General features: G+C 34.7%; 1 protein-coding gene across 1 annotated transcript; it reads left to right on the top strand.

The window, feature by feature from the left end:
- Positions 1-12976: 12976 nt before the first annotated feature.
- LOC105159794 (FAD synthetase 1, chloroplastic) lies at positions 12977-19388 on the top strand. The gene is made up of 5 exons (XM_011076984.3): positions 12977-13512; positions 13980-14032; positions 15506-15641; positions 18404-18579; positions 18667-19388. The coding sequence occupies exons 1-5, from the start codon at positions 13175-13177 to the stop codon at positions 19179-19181; spliced, it is 1218 nt and encodes a 405-aa protein (XP_011075286.1). The 5' UTR covers positions 12977-13174; the 3' UTR covers positions 19182-19388.
- Positions 19389-19897: the final 509 nt, after the last annotated feature.

Genomic DNA, 19897 nt, shown 5'->3' on the forward strand with positions numbered 1-19897 from the left:
GCTGTCATAATCTAATTAGACCGTTGGAGAATATAAAGATTATTGACTAATGTACCAAGCAGATGAGGGTTATTATCAATCATCAAATAAAAATTATTTTTATTGGTCCCAAATTTATAACCATTATTGTATAAAACAAGAATAGAAATAATATTCTTGATCATACTCTGTACATAGTAACAGTCTCTTAATCCTATTCGAATGTGATCACTAATAACTAAGTTGAGAGATCCCACGGCTTCCTCATCGACGACCTTCCTATCGCCTAGTCTTAGAATCATCTCGTCCTTCATTTAGTCTTTTGCTTCTTTCCAGCACTTGTAAGTTATTGCAGATGTGAGCTCCACAACCGGTATTTAATACCCAAGAAGCAGAGTTAGTTATCATATTCACTTCAATCACAAACATACCTAGGTTGGAGAGGAATTGTGGGCACTCTCTCTTCCAATGCCCCTTTCCTTGGCAATTCATGCAGACATCATTTGTCTTCGACCAGAATCGCCAACCTTCCCTTTCCTTTTGCCCATTCCTATGGGAGCAGTGGGGCGCTTGGAGCGCTACCAGTGACTGCGATAGCTTTTTTCTTGCCCTTCTTCATCCGGCGTTCTTGCCTTTTGCTTTGGAGGTTGAAGCCTCTCTTACCAATAACACGACATAGACTTATGGATTGTTGCCTCGTATTGGACTAGGATATTAATTAATTTATGAATAGACTTCTCAAATCCGTTAATATTGTATTAATAATAAACGGGTCGTAGGATGGAGGAAGTGACTGAAGGATCACGCCAATCTACGTGTCATTGTCAAGCCCAACTTTGAGGTCTTCAAGTTTCTCCACTAGGGATAGCATCTTAACCCTGTGACTTTATACAGAGAATCCTTCGGTCCTCTTGGTCCCGAAGAATGCTTTTGTGGCGGCATATGTAATATGCGTATCAAGAACCTGATGAGCTTCCTATATGCGGTGCATTACCATTGTTAAAGGGTTCTTAGATATTTTCTAGAAAATATAGAAAACACACAGAAATCAAGGAATTATTGTAATATTATGAAAGACTTGGGCTTGAGTTTTTAACGCTCCCACTATGGATAAAAATGATTTGAGTTTTTCATAGTTTCCATCCACAATAATGTGGTGAGGAAGCTGCCACTACCCAAGTGTGGTCTCACGAGTCATGACAAATTTGGACTAGAGGCAAGTTGTACCATTATTGTGAACAAAGGAACACGATCACTGTTTTTCTGTCTAACTAGTCGTTGGATGCGACGGTTGAGGTGTGATTTGATTGATGGGTTGAGCCCAATACTAATTAAATATTAAGCCTATAAATGGACTTGGATCAAAATAGCATTTTGATCTATCAAGGCCTTCCATCCATAACAATATCATGAGGAAGCTACCGCTATCCAAATACGATCTCACAAGTCATGGCACATCTGAAATAGATGGCAAACTGGCGACTGTTGAGGTATGATTTGGTTGATGGGTCGATCTTAATACCGAGTAACATGATTCGCTTGGAGTCTTCGAAATCATGTGAAGAGGTGAGGCAAAATATCTTGGGAATGTCATGGAATGAGAATGGCATCGGTTGCCTCCCACAAGGCTTTTTTCATGTGAATTTCAAAAACGAAGCATAGTAAATTATTCTTGTGGATCCCAAGCCCACTAGGAAAGGATTTTTCGAACCCCACTTAAGAGTGGTGGGCTTTTGTAGAAATAATGGGAGAAGTTAATGACTAAAAGACCGAGTTTTAACTCAAACTCAATATTGCTATAATTTACTTATTGTTTCTGCTTTGCGTTTGGAATGCATGTCTAAGATACCATTTCTATTTTTATTTTTATTTTTGAGATTCATTTAATGGAGCACAATCGATTAAAATTGACTACGAAAATTAGGGGATTGCCTCGATTTTCAAACCTAGGCTTATGTCATGGAAAAGCCACCTCCATAGGGCTTGCTAAAAGAGTCCTTGCTTAAGGAACATTTGACGTTCGGGATTATGACATAAGGACAATCACAAGGTCCGCAGCATCATACCTGCTTCTATCATCCGTGAGCAATATGACATGTTGGACAGCGTTGGCTCAATAGTGCTCCACATAAATCAAATTTATCGGCACTGAACTGGCATATTGGATAGGCTGCGGCTGAAGCATTTTTAAATCCTAGATGACTGAAGGTTGTCTGTACACAAATATTGGGCTAAGATGCACTCCCTTGTGGAGAAGCTCTAAAACCCCAATGTTAATCTTAAAAGGAGATGTACATTGATGTAATCCTTCAGGTCCCTTCATCCCTCCTTCGACCTATTTATCATAAACTATAAATGGACTTGAGAGTATTATTTCATGAGTTGATAAAATAGTTGGACCAATACCAGGCAATGATTGAAGAATTTGCATCGTCGGTATTGGATTTGGAGGCTTCGACCTCAAAAGTGAAAGATAAGGGAACCAGACGTCGAATGAGAAAGAAGGATGAAGCAAAGCCAGCTACTGCAAGCGCCTTGAGCCGCCTATCGCCTTGATTGGCAAAGGTAAAAGGAAAAATGGAATAACGGTTCGGCAGTTAAAATTTACTTATGATGTTTAGATACAATTGCCGAAGGGCATTGAAGAGGGGGTATTGTGAACTCCCCTTCACCCAAACGATGGAATTTGTTGAGCAAACATGATTACTATTCATATTTTCAAGTGTTGGACACTTGATCTCGAAACCCATTTATGCATATGATTTGTTGAAATGTAAGGAATAGAATGCCTAGACAAGTAGTCTTAAAGTTAAGGAATGGCTAGGCCATTACTGCAAAAGATATATGACTAAATAAACTTAGCTAATAGAATTCATGTTGAAATAGTATACGATTATGTAACCCAGCGTGATCAAGTCATTAGTCAATTGTTAGACAAATTAGAGTACAAATAAAAGATTCTTTTGAGTCTGCTGAGTTATTAAATTGTAGCACTACATAATTGGATTATGCATGCTCAAAATAAATGACTAAAACGGATGGTCAAGAACATAATTTACAGAGAATGACATGCATGAGCTAGGCCATATCCCTCTAGTTAAGATGAGTAGGTTGGTAGATTCAAAGAGTCTAGCAGTAGATGATTTGAGTTTATAAACTTATGAATCCTTTTTGAGAAGGAAGAGAGTCGTGAAAGCACTTTGTGGGATAAAGAATACTTATAAAAAATGATCTATTGAATTGGATCCAAAATAAGACATCTGTAAGTTACTAAATACACAAATACCTCGTCACAAGTCTAAGGATTTCTGAAAAGTTCGGAGAAATTAGACTTGAGGTGGAGAACCAAACTGGTTACGGAGACAAACCCTTCGATGGGAAAATTGGACTCGCAGTCTGAATTATACAGGTTCGTTATAGAATAATGCAAATATCATTTGTAATCAAAATGTTAACTGACCATATCTAAGTTCTCCAAAGGACGATTAGAAAAACTCTGATTACCTGAAAGGTACGAGTTTCTGAAATGAAGACAAGGAGAAGCGATGTAGGACATCGATCCGAAAAAATGGCTTGGAGCCATAAAATTCGCTATGGAGTTCAAACTAAGTTTGAACATCCTAAATAATTGTTTTGACAAGATCATGAGGTACATGACTTGGTCAAGAATAAGGTAGAAGGTCAGTGGGAGCTCAATTGTGTTCCAAGTATTTTAGATGTTAAAAATGTCTGAATCCTTTGGAATGATAGAAAGACGTCTTGAAAGTCTAAAATACGAGCATGGTTCATAAAATTCTCCATAATAGAAAGTGGATTCCTATATAGGGATAAGCTATCCAAGATTCAGTTATGGTAGACTGATGAGGAGTTTAGATGTTTGACATTCCCTACGTCTTTGCTGTAAGCAGCATGGAATGTTGTTTGGTGGACTGAGTCCAATGTTACTCATGCTTTTTAAGCAAAACAATGGATATCTAGTGCGCACCAATGAGGCAACAGACAACTGTTGTTGGGCTATCTTTAATACCTGAATAAGGATTAAAGAAGAGCTCTTGACGCATATTAATGGAGAGTTAATTCTGGATGGCTATAGCGAGAGTAGCTTCTAGCATCATATGAATAATATTTAATCTCAAGACGGACGTATATTCGAAGTTTAAGATAATGTGGTAATATTGGAGAGGCTCCAAGTAGAATACCACAAACACCTTATCATGAAAAATTAAATGTATGGCAATTTTAAAGGTTATATTGAAAACGGTTAGGACTGAAAAACAACGCCTGATTTTTCGGTATGCTACCTAGCATAGCCACACTAATAGTCACCTTGGAGGATGACAACTAGGCTATGACATAAGGTAAAAGGCCCAAGATCTTATCACGGGTCCAAAAAAAAATCTTAGACACTATCATTTGCTTGGAGTGATGATAGGAAGATGTAACATGCGGTTGGACCGTAGGACATCGACAAAAACTACAATAGACCCATAAGACCTAGCTGGTATCTCAGAATGCTCATAATCAAATTAATTTGAAAATATGAGTATTTGGCTTTAAGGTCAAGTAGGAGATTGTTAGAATAGGTGACCAAAAGCCAATTAGATTGGCGGTTTTGAGAACCATTCAAGCAATCTTTATTTAAGCACCCGAAATATGGTAAGTATTCGTGTTTGGCATTTAATTGGATTAAATATAAGTTGGGCTCAATAAAATTAGATTTTTTTATAAATTAGATTTGAATGAAAATTCATTAGGCTTATATTTTTAAGGCATAAAAATCGACCAAGCCCATTATTTTTAGCCCATGGAAAGTTCCATGTAAGGAAATAAATGGCTAGCAAATTGTATTTTGGGAAAGTGCAATTTTGTCTATTTTGGGGATCTCTTTATTCAGAATAAAGAGAAATATACTTTGTAGAAAATAGAATATATTTAAAAATATTCTTAATTATCAAGCAAGGTATATATATGAAATATAATTATTTGAAAATAATTATAATTTAACAAAACAAAATCCCCCTCTTCCAAGGTGAATTCGGTTGCCCCCTCTCTCTAGAACTTGGTGCATTTTTTTCCTCTTCTTCTCTTCTAGCAAAGAGGACGTAGAGATTCTAACTCTAGTGTGATGTGGATGAATTAGAGGGCTGCTATGCTGGAGTCTCAAGTGAAGAACATTTAAAACTACCGTGACAAATGAAGGTATTATTTCTCACCCTTATATTTTTTCAGTATTTATTCTTTTCACATCAGCCCCATGTATATTTTTATTTTAGTATATTGAACACCCAAAAACTTCAAGAGTTCACCCCTTGGATTCTTTTAATTCTTGTGTTTATTTTTTGTTATGGAATGATTTTATTTATCACTTTCGCTAGCGTGTTCCCGGGATGTACCACGTGATCCTTCATAGATTTCTTTCTATAAGTGTGGTGTAGACAAACTGGAGGGGTTCTAATTTGGATCCTAAAAGTGAACTGGAAAAGGAACGAAAATGAACAACACTTGTTGCAGTTTTACATAAGAAAATGAAAAGGTAAAGTTTCAATTTACATTTCTTGCATCTTTTTTATTTTCTTCTTTAACCACATCAAGCATCTTTTATTTGTTGTTATCATGCATTTGAAAACATCTAACGCTCGAGAATTCAAAGGGATCACCCCTTTCAAATTGATTTTAAATTCTTTTATTTTACGCTTCTGTTGCGTTCCGGGATCATACCAGATCCTTCATCTTATGCACTTTAAGACCCTATTATGCCCTTAATATCTATGACCACAATGACTGGATCAATGTGATAAGTTTTTCCAGTTCAATTATAGGGTAAACGAAGCATTGAGTAATAAGGTAGATGCATAGTCTTGGATGGGAACCGACGCTCAATTCCATGCTCTAAACTAAGGTGAGGAAATAATTGATGGAATGACTGTACTCGTATGAAACTCAGAGTCTAAATGTTTACACCACAATTCACCTAGACTCTAGTTCCATGGACTGTTGTTAGACGGCTACCTATGGTAACGAGCTATTTTTGGTCATTGATTAATAAAAAAATAAATTAGTTAATTAGATTAACTAATTGTATTCGCCACATACGCCCAAGTTTTTGAGGGTGAACCTAAAGAGTCAGACACCTTTCACTAGACTGTAATGGAAGTAATTTGAATGAATTTTGGAAGGAATTAATTAATTGAATTAGATTAAATTAATTTTATTGGAGACTATAATGATTGGATCATTTATGTAAAAATACATGGATTTGATTTTCTCAAAAAATGATTAATTGAATTAATTAATTTTGGGTTTGGTATTTTAAATTAATCGAATTAAATTTATCGGGCTGAATTTAATTTATATATTTGATTTATAAATTAAGAGAGAGTGGGCTTGGGTCTTTTAATTGGATTAAAAGACATGAATTTATATAATGGGCTTATAATTAAATTAAAATTTAATTTAAGTCCATTGGACCTTGGCTTGATTTATTTAAATCAAAGCCTAGTCCATTTAAACCAAAGCCCACAACCCGATTTGACTTAGTTTAGGTCAAAAGAGAAGATGACTCCTCGTGGGAAGTGCCTTGGCCGAATTTTGACTCAGAATAAGTCCAAAAATTCAGTTTTTTTATTGTAGGTTGAGGATAGGATGAGATCAAGTGTATACAATAGATCAGGTATTTGATATACATGCATCTATCTTAGCAACCATCTTGCACACATTTTTTCATCTCTTTAGAAGAGATTTTCAATCATCTTTCTCTCCCTCTCTCAACCAGAAACCCTCTCCAAGAACCCTAGTTCTCTTCTTGATCTTGAATCAAAGAAAGAACAAGAAAGATCAAGTTGTCAATTTAATAAAATGGTATTGATCTTTTATTCTTCCCCGTTTTCTTTTTTGCTAGCACGAGGAGGAGACGATCTCCATAGGTGGTTCGGAAGGTTTAGAGTGTCTTTTTCTTGAGAATCTAACCATTAACGGATCCAGAGTGGAGAATTGGAACAATGCAAGAAGCCAATCAAAGAAAACTATGAGAGTGATGTTCTTGTTTAAATAAATGTTCCTCTCATTTTCTTTATATTTTTGGCCTATGTTTTTGTTATTTGTTCACCGAATGCCCGAGATAGATCAAGGGAACACCCCTTCATCAAGTTTAATTCTTCTATTTTTTGTTAATTTGAATTTTTTGCGCTTTCCAGTCCGATCTACTTCTTACATATGCCACCTTACACCAACCAAAGGATATGAGGTGATTAGCTTGAAAAAGATGCCGTTTGGGTTCAAGGATGAGGAATGAAAAGGAGAAGAGGAGTCGTCGACACAGTTTAGGGAAAGAGCTTTGATCAAGATCCTTCTTTCTTTCTCAAAGTCTGTTAGAGATGGAAAGAAGATTGAGAACAACTGCTACGAAACCAAGCAAGCAAGAAAGTCAGTCTCTTCTTTCTGATAGGAGTTCGCATGGAGAAATTGTCTTCTTAGGGCATGTCGTTTCAAAATAAGGGCTACAACCTAATTCGATAAAAGTTAAGGCCATTTTAGAATGGGAGTCACCTAAAAATGTATCTTCAAATACTTTTGGGATTATTTAGTTATTACAGAAGATTTATAAAGAATTTATCTGCGGTCGTGAATTCTTTGAAAATTTTGTTATAGAAGCATGCACCATTCCATTGGAGTGACAGGTGCAAATTGAGCTTTAAGGAGTTAAAAAAAAGACGTACCTCCTCACTTATTTTTTCTATGTCCTCTGAGAACGGAGGATATGTAGTGTATATTGATTCTTCAAGACAAGGACTTGGGTGTGTCTTGATGTAGAATAAAGGATTTATAGCTTATGCTTCAAGGTGGTTAAGGCTGCATGAACCAAATTACTCAACCCATGATCTGGAATTGGCAGCTTTTCTACATGCATCGAAAATCTGGAGCTTATCTATTTGGAGATATGTTTAAAATATTTGTAGATCACAAAAGCTTAAAGTATAACCCGGCATAGAAGGAGTTGAATTTAAGGAAAGAAGGTTGATTGAGCTATTGAAGGACTACAACTGCATTATTGACTATCATTCTGGAAAGGCAAATATCATAACAGATGCTTTGAGTAGAAAGACGGTGGACCAACTTGCAGGTATGATTTGTAATAACATGGAGTATTAACTGCCCTTAGAGCAATGGATGTGCAATTTAGCATTGGTGGTGATATTTTATTGGCTACAATGCAAGTGAAGCCCTCCTCCCTTAAGGACAAAATTAAGGATGTACAGAATAAGGATCTATATTTACAAAATATGAAACCCAAGGTGCAAGAAGGAAAAAACCATCAATTCATAATGCATGAAGAAGTTGTGCTATTAAATGGAAAGAGTATGTGCATGGCGAATGTAGAAGAACTAAGAAATGAGATTATGCACGAGGAATACTATGCATCATATACAATACATCCTGATAGTACCAAGATGTATCGAGATTTAAGACCCTATTACATGGTTAACAATAAAGAAAGATGCAACATAGTTTGTGACTCGATGCTTAACTTGTGAGCAAGTAAAAGCAAAGCACCAAGCACACAAGTAAGCTTCATCCTTTATTTAATTCCAAGTGGAAGTGAGAAAAGATTACTAGAACTTTGTCATGGGTTACCACGTATATTTAGAAAACATGATGTTATTTGGGTGATCTTGCATCAATTGACTAAATCTGCTCATTTCTTATCAATCCATTAAAATGATTCCTTGGATAAGTTGGTTGAGTTATATGTTTCTGAAATTGTAAGGTTATATGGTGTTCATGCTTTTGTAGTCTCTCATAGACATCCTCGGTTTATAATTTACATATCTTGAAAAGCTTGCAAAGGGCTAAAATAGATGCATAGTAAGAAAGGACGATTAAGACGTTAAATGATATGATGAGAGGTTCCATAATTGAATTTAGAGAAAATTGTGATGATCATCTACTAGTAATGAAATTTACATGTAACAATAATTTTTCTTCCAGTATTGGTCTGGCCTCGTACTAAGTTTTGTATAGAAGAAAAGGTTGGAGTCCAATTTATTGGGATATTGAGGGATTAAGACAACTTAAAGGCTTGGACTAGTTTAAGAAATAGTGGACAAGATAAAAATAATTAAAAAGTGATTAAAGACAGCACAATATTGACATATGTCGATAATCATCATAGGAAAATGGAATAAGAGGTGGGAAGAAAAGGTTTCTCTAAAGGTATCAACATGGATGAAAATTTTAAAATTTGGTAAGCAAGGAAAGTTAGGTTCGAGGTACATTGGGCCATATGTAATTATTCAACGTGAAATTTCTTTAAGTTGTCCACACCACAAAATGAAACATTAGTTCTTTATCTACTTCTAGATAGAACAAAGAAAAACAAGAAAAATAATTCCAAATAAATACTATTGTTTAATATTCTAAACTTGAATCAAATTCAAAATAGAATAAAAAGGAGAATATTTTGAGAAAAAAGGAGAGCAAAATTCGTGGGTATTGTGTGCTAATGAGATATGTGTGTAGTTTTGCATGATAAATACAATTAAATTCAAAATCAAAACATCAAGTTTGCCTTCAAGGCAACCTATACACACACATGTAGATAACCTCCAACCATGATTAAAAAACCATTCCATAATGTTCATCATGGTCAGCCACAAATAAAAACAAGGGGAGGAGTACTTAACTTGCTCCAACCTCCTCCAAATGAGCTTGGACTTCAAGTTATAAATTGGGCTTGATTAGATTAAATTAAGCTCAGTTAAAGTCCATTTGATAATAATTAATATAATTAATTTTAACCCCAACTAAATTCAAAGATTCATTTAATTCAATCAAATAAATCAAAGCCCAAAAACTAATTAATTGATCCAATCAATTAATTAAGCAAGCTCAATTAATTAATCCAATTAATTTAAAGATGCTAAGTCCAAAATTAATTAATCTAATTAATTAATTTATATTCTCCTTGAATTAATTTAACCCAGTTAAATTAATTCATTCTTTTTAGAATTAATCCCATCAATTCCATAATGATTTGGTGTGTCTCTTTAGGTTCACCCTTGGTTAGACTTGGGCTTATGTTCAACCCATAATTAATTAAACCTAATTTAATTAATTATTAATAAAAAAATTCCACCATGGGTGGCCGCGGTTCATAGTATTAGAGACTATGTGAATGTTGGTATGAACTTTTAGGCTCTCGAGTACCTTACGGGTCTTTCCATCATTCATTTCTCGGTGTAAGTCTAGAGCATGTAATTGAGTGTCGATTTCCGTCCTAGATTAGACACTATGCTCAATAACTCAAGATGTGTGTGCTCTATTAGTTGAAATAGAAAATTATTTCCTACTCAACTAAGCATTGTAGCCACACAATCTAAGAGTTCAAACAATCTCAAAACGCAAAGAAAATTCAATTATCATATATTAACAGGTGACAGATTCTATTTTGGAACCCACCATCCTTACTACATATTCTGATTAGACTAGATAAGACTTATAATGACCACATCCAAGATACGATTATCTTTTGTTAGATCTAAGATACAACCATCATATGCATGTGACTGTCATTGTTCTTCAAGTCCAAGGACTAATTCCGTACCGATCAAGTCTCCAAGGCTTTCATATGACGATTCCCGTGAGTTAATTTAGTCAGTTGACAACCTTGTCAACTAATCCACTAAAATTGCATAGACGTCCATGTATGTCGTTGATGAAACACGACACTTATTTGATGAATGCAATACTTAGTGTAACTCTCTATATAACTCTTGATGCCTTATCTCAAGGTCTTGATTTGGAACATTTCAGACCAACCCTTAGAAGTTTGACAACTATATGGGTTATTTAAATGGTCTGTTGGCATTTGTTGTGACGTTGAAACACCATTCAATGTAAATAGAAGCGCAACAGAGACATGGTGCCATAGATGAATGCTTACTACATTCATCAAGTTAATATTACATTAATAAGATTGTTAAATAATTCCAAAACAGCCAAGTGTATTGGCTTTCTAGTCACATATTCTAACACAATATCCCATTTGTTAAACGATATGTTGTTAGTGCTTGCAAATAAAAATGTGTTGATATATGATTTTATATGATTAGTAGCTTATAAGAAAGACAAAATGCATAAAACCCCCATGTGTTTCAAAAAATTTGCAAAAAAACCCTCCTGTTATGAGATAGACTAAAAGTGCCCCAGTGTTTTGTAAAACTCAGCAACAAACGCCCCTTCTGTTAGCAATTAACGGAAGGTGCATTACACGCGTTTTTTCTGCATGTGGGGGTATTTTTTAACTTTTTCTTACCTTTTTTTTAGGTATTTTTTTTATGCCTTTTTTATTTTTGTTTTGTTTTTGTATTTTTTTTATAATTTAAATTGAAATATTTAATTAAATTTAATTTATTTAATATTAAATATTAAAAATTATATTTAAATTCAAATAACTTTATAATTTTTAATTGTTAAATCTAAATTATTTTAAATTGATGATAATATATATTTAATTATAAGAATTATTATTATAATTATTCTTAATTAGCTAAAATATTTAATTATTATTATTATTTAAAATAGTATTAATTAATTAAAACATATTTTAATTAATATAATTAAAATTAATTAAAATATTAAAAAAAACTGAACGATTTCGCCCCTTTTTCGCCGGAAACTTGTTTCTAAGTTTTCGGTGCCGTCCGGACGAGTTTTAGATGGCCAATGGTACTTTTCAAATCCTCTCTTTAAGAAAAATATTTTCATACCTTCATTTTGAGTTTTCGTCAATCGAAGAGATTGGGTTCAAGCCACGACCGTCGAATATATTTGTCATCAATTCGTCTCCGTCCGATCGAATCTCGATCTCAGACCACCACCATCAGACAAGTCTTTTTAAGACAATTCTAACGAGACCGACATCACTCAATTTCGTAAAAAAATTACAGAGATACGGCAATTTTAATAAATTATGTCGTCGCAATGAGATGGTGGTGGGAGGCAGCGGGGGATAAGGGGGTTGGGTGGGGTAGTTATTTTTTTTAATATATAATAATAATATATTTTTAAAGTTTTAAATTATTTATGTATAATATAAGTTCAATAATTTGTTGAATCTATACCTTTTTTTTTTCAAAATCTAACGGTTGAGATAATTGATTAGATTTAACGATCAATATTTGATTAAAAAAAGATCCAACGGTCACTAAAATAAGAAATAATATATATTAAATAAGAGTATAACGGTTATTTTCTAAAAAATTAACACCATTAGTTGGATTTAGTGGAGAGGTTGAGCCGAGTTTTACAAAAGACAGGGGAGCTTTTAGCCTATTTCATAACATGAGAGTTTTTTTTGCAAACTTTTTAAAATACATGGGAATTTTATGCATTTTGTCCTTATAAAAATGGTGATATGTGCAAAAGAGGGAGCAACGAAAAATTGAATATAATTATTATGTGAATACCCATTGATAATCTTTAACTATGATATTTAGGGGATATGATTGTAATGTCGTTAGAGGGTGCTACATAAAAGAATTTTTGAAATTCCTCCAACACAAACAAAAAGAACAAAAAGTAAAGCTGGAGAAGAAGGTCAAGAGATTTCTTTTCTACAAAATTGAACGAGGTGGAGATCGAAACATTCCCAAAGGTGAGCTACAAATTATACTTTTGATTTGAGATTACATACGCGGGCTCCTACATTAATATTATAGATATCCATATTTAATTTTTAAAGCGATTCAAAAGACAAATCAACCTCCAAATCTTGGAAGTTGGAAGTTAAAATTAAGATTATAGCATATAATGCGAAATTTCACGGTAGGTCTCTGAATTAATACTATAAATAATCAAATTTGAATTTGAAGCAAATCTGAATGGAGATTTTAACTTTAAATTATAGGCTTTTTTATTTGTGAAGAGAAGAATGAGATTATTATAACTATTTTTTAGCATTGACTTACATATTTTTATTTGAGATAATTTTCTTTATGTTGTGAACGGGTATAATTTGTGTTCACATGTATATAACAAACAGCAATGGGTGAATGATCTTCGTTTCGCCCATCTGTAAAACCTCCTGCAGTAGGCTACGAAACAACAATGGGCTTTTCGGGGAAGGTCTCTAAACATATAGGACTCCTTGTATAACAAACTGCTCCTTTATTGTGTCAATTGATTGACCCATTCGAGAATGATGATCAGTGGCCATCGCATTTCACAGCAGTTGCGAGAGTACAACCCTTGCCAATTAGGGATTTGCAGTTTCAACGGCAACAAGCATTGTTGGTTATATTACGATAAAGCTCCAGCCGGGCCGCCGCCGCCTCGTAGATTCCCTTTCTGTTTTAGGTGCACACCTTCCTCGAAAAGGTTCTCGAGATTCCAGTTATTGGGCACCAGTTCTTCGTGTTCATCTTCTTCTTCGCCTGTTGCCAATGATAACGACGACATAACTGGAGTCTCATTCGTTAATAACGAAAATTGCCGGCAAGACACCTCTGCGGCTCCTGTTCTCTCGGGGTCTTTGAGGTAATTAATTAATTCTTCTTTGTTGTTTGTATTTGGTGCTGAGGTGTTGAGATTATTGGGAATAGACTCCTTCAATTAAGAATCTGGCTCCATAAATTTACTTCAGATGCGCAACATAAAATGCTTCCGGCAATTTGGGGAAATTTCATGCCATCCGCTTGGAGTAGTGCCGAAGTGACTGTTTACATTATGTTATCATCATCTATAATCTAGGAGCTCACAAACACACTTGGGTAGGTGGCATCTAATGGGCCCTATCATGACCAAACTACCGGGCAAGTTAGACTTAATTTTCAGTATAAAGTGGGAAAATGGTTCTGCATGTCATTATGTTTCTCTTAACTAGCTTGGTGAGAAATCACAATCGGATTTGTTTTGCACTACTTTTGTTTGTTTCACGTTGTTTTTCTGGTTCTCAAGTGTTTCTCGGTCTTATTAGTATGTTGTCTGTTTTTCACTGTGAATAGCCCAGTTGAAAATGGTTGGCATCCTCCATCTGAAGGACTGTCCTCGGTGGCAGGTTGGTTCGTCATACCTATTTTGTAGTTTTACTTTTACACTTCTCAGCTGTTATACACACTTGTGTTTATGATTGTTATGTACTATACAATTTAACTCTTACCACATTTTGATTTAATTTGTTTGCTTTCTCAGGCGTAAAATTATAATGTAAGACCACTGATAACGGTTAACCGTTAGAACTATTTTTCATTTTCTGGCTTTAGGTGATTATCTAATCCAAGAAGGATTATATCTTTTTTGGTGCATTTGTGGTAGAATATCCCTATTTACTGAGATGGTTGTTTTGTCACTTCATTTTTGGTAACAGCTCTGATGATTACAAAATTCGGCATTTCAATGACTTTGTTCTCCCCCATCAACTTCAGCGTCAAGCTGTTTAAGATACTAGTTGTTTAATGTTATATTGCCCTCCGGAGTTTGTTATGTTTGCCAAGACCTGGTATTTTCCTACCACATGCTCTACAAATTGCCTAGATAACTCTTCTTGGATCTGGCGTTTTGTGAAAGAGAATGAATAGGAAAAGCAAAGTCAGTGAGAATCAAATCTGATACATTTTTTCACTAGCAAAAACATTTGAACATTGAACATTGGAAAAATAAATGAAATCTACTGACTGTATCTGCGAAATGTTTAGCAGGTGTTTTTTATTAACAAAGCGGGCAAAGAATTGAACATTTCTCTTAATTGTTTTCTTCAGTAAATTTCAAGATTCAAACACCAAACATAGCAATGTGTTCATAGCTCCAATCTAGTGTTGCCAGCATGACCTTTTTTACATTGTTTGCATGAGATCAATTGAGTAAAGTTGTTTTCTAGGTATGTGGTGAACACCATTTTCAGCATTTGGAAATATGATTTATTGAGTTATATGCATGAAATTATGTGTAAACAGTTTTCGTAATTTGTGGCTGTGTAGAGACTTTCTTATTTTCTTGTGCTAATGTATCATCACATAGGCTCTTTCTCATTTGACCTGGATAAGGACTTAACCATTTGAGTGATGAGTTCTATTCAAATCTACTTGTTTGAATATGAGTTTCAAGGTAGCTTAACAATTGGAGGCTCTCTTGTATTGATTGTGTTTATGACTTATAAATATATCCTATCTTGTTTTCTTTGTCCTTGCTTTTCAAAGATTGAACATTTATTATGTGTGTGTTTATATACATGTATGTCTGTATTTTTTCTCATCCATGACGTGAGTCGTGATGGACGAGATTTCCCTCAAAAACCCATTGTAAGATCTGACTGCAAGCCCGTTTTCTGGATTTGAGTATAAATTTTACGAATACTGCGACTGATATTGCAGAGTAACTGATGCTTTGTCTTTGTATATCAAACAAATATACATCTTTTCCCTGTATTTTAGTTCTCTTGGAAATCATATTAGACTAATTCATGTTATATAGATAGTTCTATGTCTCAATTTATCATTGATTTCTGACCTTTCTTGGTTATCCTATATCACAGGAGGGGTAGTAGCACTGGGAAAGTTTGATGCCCTTCACATTGGTCATCGGGAACTTGTAATCCAAGCAGCAAAGATAGGAGTTCCATTTCTGTTATCTTTTGTCGGTATGGCAGAGATACTTGGGTGGGAACCTAGGTATGGAGTACCCTCGTCTTCACAGCTCTGTCTTTCATCTAATGCAAAATAGAATATTTAGTAGCAAATAAAGCAACATTTGGCCTATATGTTCCTATTATCTTCAGTTTCTCCATTGACAAAGTGTGTATTTTCACACAACTGGGCAAACAGAATGGTCTGTGAACCTGTCCTACTCATGATCAGTTGTAACGATATACATGATACAATCTTGAGACAGGGGTCAAATTCTTTTCTATTGGCAGTAAAGTTTTTCAACTGTACTAGTTGTCAGCAGATCAATTTTTACAAATACGTTCATGAAAGTTAAAGAGGATCATGCAGTGCTGAAATAAAAAACAACTCAAGGTTGTCTAGCGGGCAACTTTCCGGGCTTAGGAGCATTGAACAGTGCCTGCTGATTGTTTGGGACATTAATGTCCTTAGTAACACACTGACTACCTGGTATGCAAACAAGAAGTGCACCAGCCTAGACTTACAGAAGCAAGCTATACTTGACTGTATATATAGAAGAGGAGGACTGGTAAAAGATGGCTTACAAGTGGAGTTACTTGCTTCACTTTGTAAGGGAACTTGGAAAATGATATGATGACACAGATGAAAATGCAAGGTCATATTTACTTCAATGAATACCAAAGCTAGGTTGCCAAGGGAAGAACAACTGATCATGATTAACCCTATCAGTTGCAGTAGAAATTGTAGAAAAAAGAATTACACTGAAAAGTTGAATATATGAAATACATGAATATCAAAGTTTAGAACAAAGTGATTGATGTTTTATGATTTCTTTTTGTCATAATTAGAGGGAGTAAAGTCTTTGTTGCTCACTTATGGAGATAACCTTTATGGAATTTTGCTAGAATAGAATAGACATTGTCCCGTAAGAATGTTTAATAAAGCTTTTTCTATGCATACTACTACTATAAAGGTTTAACTGAAATATCAAGCAGAAAGGGAACAGAAATAGGTAGACCAAGCATTCATGAATGAATATAATTTCAAAAAGATTTCAGAAATTTAGTGAAAAAGTATCTAAATTATCCATTAAAAATCCATGCTACTGCATAAAAAACCATTTTGCACTACTGTAATCTGCATACAAGCTAATTTTTGGTCAATAGAAATTTCTGCATCAGTCATCCTGGAATTGGATTGGTTCTTGTCCCTGATTGGTCTGTCAATCCTTTTCATCCATTGTTTCTTTCTTTATTGACCCAATTTTGATATGATTAAATCAATACTATTCTGCTTCATTAAACATCTCTTATGAAAGTTAGAGCCTGAAGTACAGAATATATGGGTCCTCCCACAGTACATAAAATCTTATGGTATAGAACAAGCTATTTTCATTAATATTTTCCACTGTGGTTATTGAAAATTTGAGGCATATTCCAAGTAATAATTCTCGTTAGAAGCTTGAAGTGCTTTTGTAACTTGCTTGAAACCGAAGCCTCAAAAATGATGGTTAACAGATTATAGATTAAAGGTTTCCAAAAGAAATAACTTATTGAGGTGTTTGCGGGATTTATTTTACAGTGAATACAGATAGCCATGAATTTTATATTTGAAATTAGTGATCTCGTTGTACAGGTTCTTTACTGGTGTAAATTTGAAACTTGCTCGTAGGCTAACTTAAATAAGATAGCTATTGATAATTCACAACTATGCAGTGAAGTTAGGGACTCTTGAATTTTGCCCTTGCATTGGCTGCTAGACTTAGATATCCTGATTTAAATCTGTTCTCTTAAAAAACAGTTTATGATGTTCAGAACTAATTTGTGTTGTTTATTGAAAATCATATGGCTAGTGGGGTAATTTCACCGACTGTTGAAGATGGGGCCTTTAGTGTTCCAACTCCTAAAGCGTCTTCACCTAGTATGTTCTGTAACTCTACTCAGTATAGTGTTCTCAACATGAAAATGACACATTTGAAGAGAAATTGAACAAAGTTAAAGCCTTGGCTCCAGAACCTAGATTCCCCTTCCTTGACTTGGAATTAAGAGCTTCTTTCCTCAAGGAGGACTGCTGCCCATCCCATTCCAGGATCTCCATTAGCACAAGCAAGTTACAGACTGCACTTATGGCATATTCGAGTTGGATAGATCTGAAAGACCTACGCGGAGGTCTTCCGGAAGAATCACTTGCAATGATGCCTAGGAATGTTTTTCATTTTATCGCTCAAAGTTCAGTTTGATAGTTTAGCATCTGTTAGAGCAGCATTAGCTGAATTTGAGATGAGGGAATTTGAGACAAAAAGAAAAGGGATATAGGGGAGGTTGCCGGACTTAATATCATAGCAAAGGAAAGAGCATAACAAGGAATAGGATCTGATTCTGACTAAAGGCTGAAAAGAGTGGATGACTGGCATGATGATTGTTTAATTTGGACCTTTTTTGCACAAACTCTGAAAGACAGCTGCATGTTTATGGGTTTTGCTAGTGGATTGGTGTAAGTTCAGCTGCATCATATGTTCGTCATATACAATGGTGAAACTCTTCTTAGATAAGAAAAGGGTGATGAAAACACCAGAATGGACTATTTGAGTTTTTATGCAAAACATGTGAAATTTGCTCAATTTTTATTTGTCACGGTGTCATGGGTGGTTTCTGTAATTATACAAAAGGCAGGGGCGGTTTGTCTAAACAGACCATTGATTAGGGGGTGTAGATATAATTATCACTATTATTTAACCAGCATTAGCCTGTGAAGAAGTGGGAAGGAGAGTATACTTTTTGACGTCTTCTATGCATACTCTTACACAGGGCTCCTATAGTTCCTAAATGTGATCGGAAGCGGATCCTCTCCTTATGGGCTCCATTGTGTGGTAATGTTGTACCTAAGGAATTCCATGTTGAGTTTTCAAAAGTTCGACATCTCACTCCTAAGCAATTTGTTGAGAAGTTGTCAGAGGAGCTTGGAGTTCGTGGTGTTGTGGCAGGTAAGATTTGCCTTGTTGATCTTTAGTATTTATTAATTTTATTAATGTCCAAGAAATAACTAGTAAGCTTGTTTGAAAATATGGCAGGTCAAAACTACAGGTTTGGATATAAAGCTGCTGGTGATGTATCTGATCTGATGCGACTGTGCGAAGAGTATGGCATGAAGGCTTGTATAATAAATTCTGTCATGGATAAGAACCAAGAGTTTGTAACCACAGCTTCTAGCAATTCAAAGGAGCAAGGGCAAGTATCATCAACTCGTGTTCGTTATGCACTTGCCAATGGAGACATGAAATATGTGTCAGAGCTGTTGGGACGCCACCATCGCCTGATACTAATGGTTAAGGACAAGAAAGAAAAGTTTTTTAGAGATAGAAAAAGGCTATCAGCTTCGAGGTCTTGTTTGTTGAATCTTCCACCGAGAGAAGGTCTCTATAGAAATTGTTCTCTCGTGATTGGTGACGAGAATGTGGTACCGTGCAGAGTCACTATCGATACGACGGATATTCATTTGGAATGGGATGAATTAGATCCTCATATAAATCTTACTGCTCAAAACTTAGAGTTATTGGGTATCGACTTCGGTGACTCCGATGTTTAACGCTGTTTAGTTTTTTCATCTGGTTTCTTTTGCATTATCATTTCTTGGATGACTATGTTCTTTTTGTCCTTTTACCAGTAGAAGTCATCCTATGCAGAAGCAAGGATCAGTTTTTTTTCTTTTCTTCTTTTTCCGAAACGAAGCGACGATCAGTTTTGTTTCTTAACTTGTTAATAATAGCATAGCACATTTAGTTACCAACTTGTATATTGTTTCTCCTCCTCCTCCTTTTGCTCTATCTTTCACTTTAAATCCAAAAAAGTTGTTCTTACTTGCGTTTGGCGTAGGTCAGTCTCAGCGATGGACAAAGAAGGGAAATGTACATCTTAAGCGGTTTAGATCATGTTATGAAGCCGAGTGTTGACAATGGTCATGCAGTTTCGACGTGTATAAATATTTATTTGACTATAATTTATTTTGTATTGTATGTATAAATATTTATTTGACTATAATTTATTTTGTATTGTATGTATAAATATTTATTTGACTATAATTTATTTTGTATTGTATGTATAAATTATTTACTATGTAAGTTATCTGTCATTTCTCCATGTAAACATAAATAGTTAGGGATTTTAGATTTTACTTATTTTACTGAACAATAAATTAAGTATTCTTCTACATCAAATAAGAAAAAGTTATACCGAATAATTTTTGTTGAATATTAGGTTGGATTTGTGAGTTCGTGATCCAATATGTATTCATATTTGAAATAG

The sequence above is a fragment of the Sesamum indicum genome, linkage group LG4, assembly GCF_026168435.1.
Source record: "Sesamum indicum cultivar Baizhima isolate 11 linkage group LG4, ASM2616843v1, whole genome shotgun sequence".
NCBI lineage: Eukaryota > Viridiplantae > Streptophyta > Magnoliopsida > Lamiales > Pedaliaceae > Sesamum > Sesamum indicum.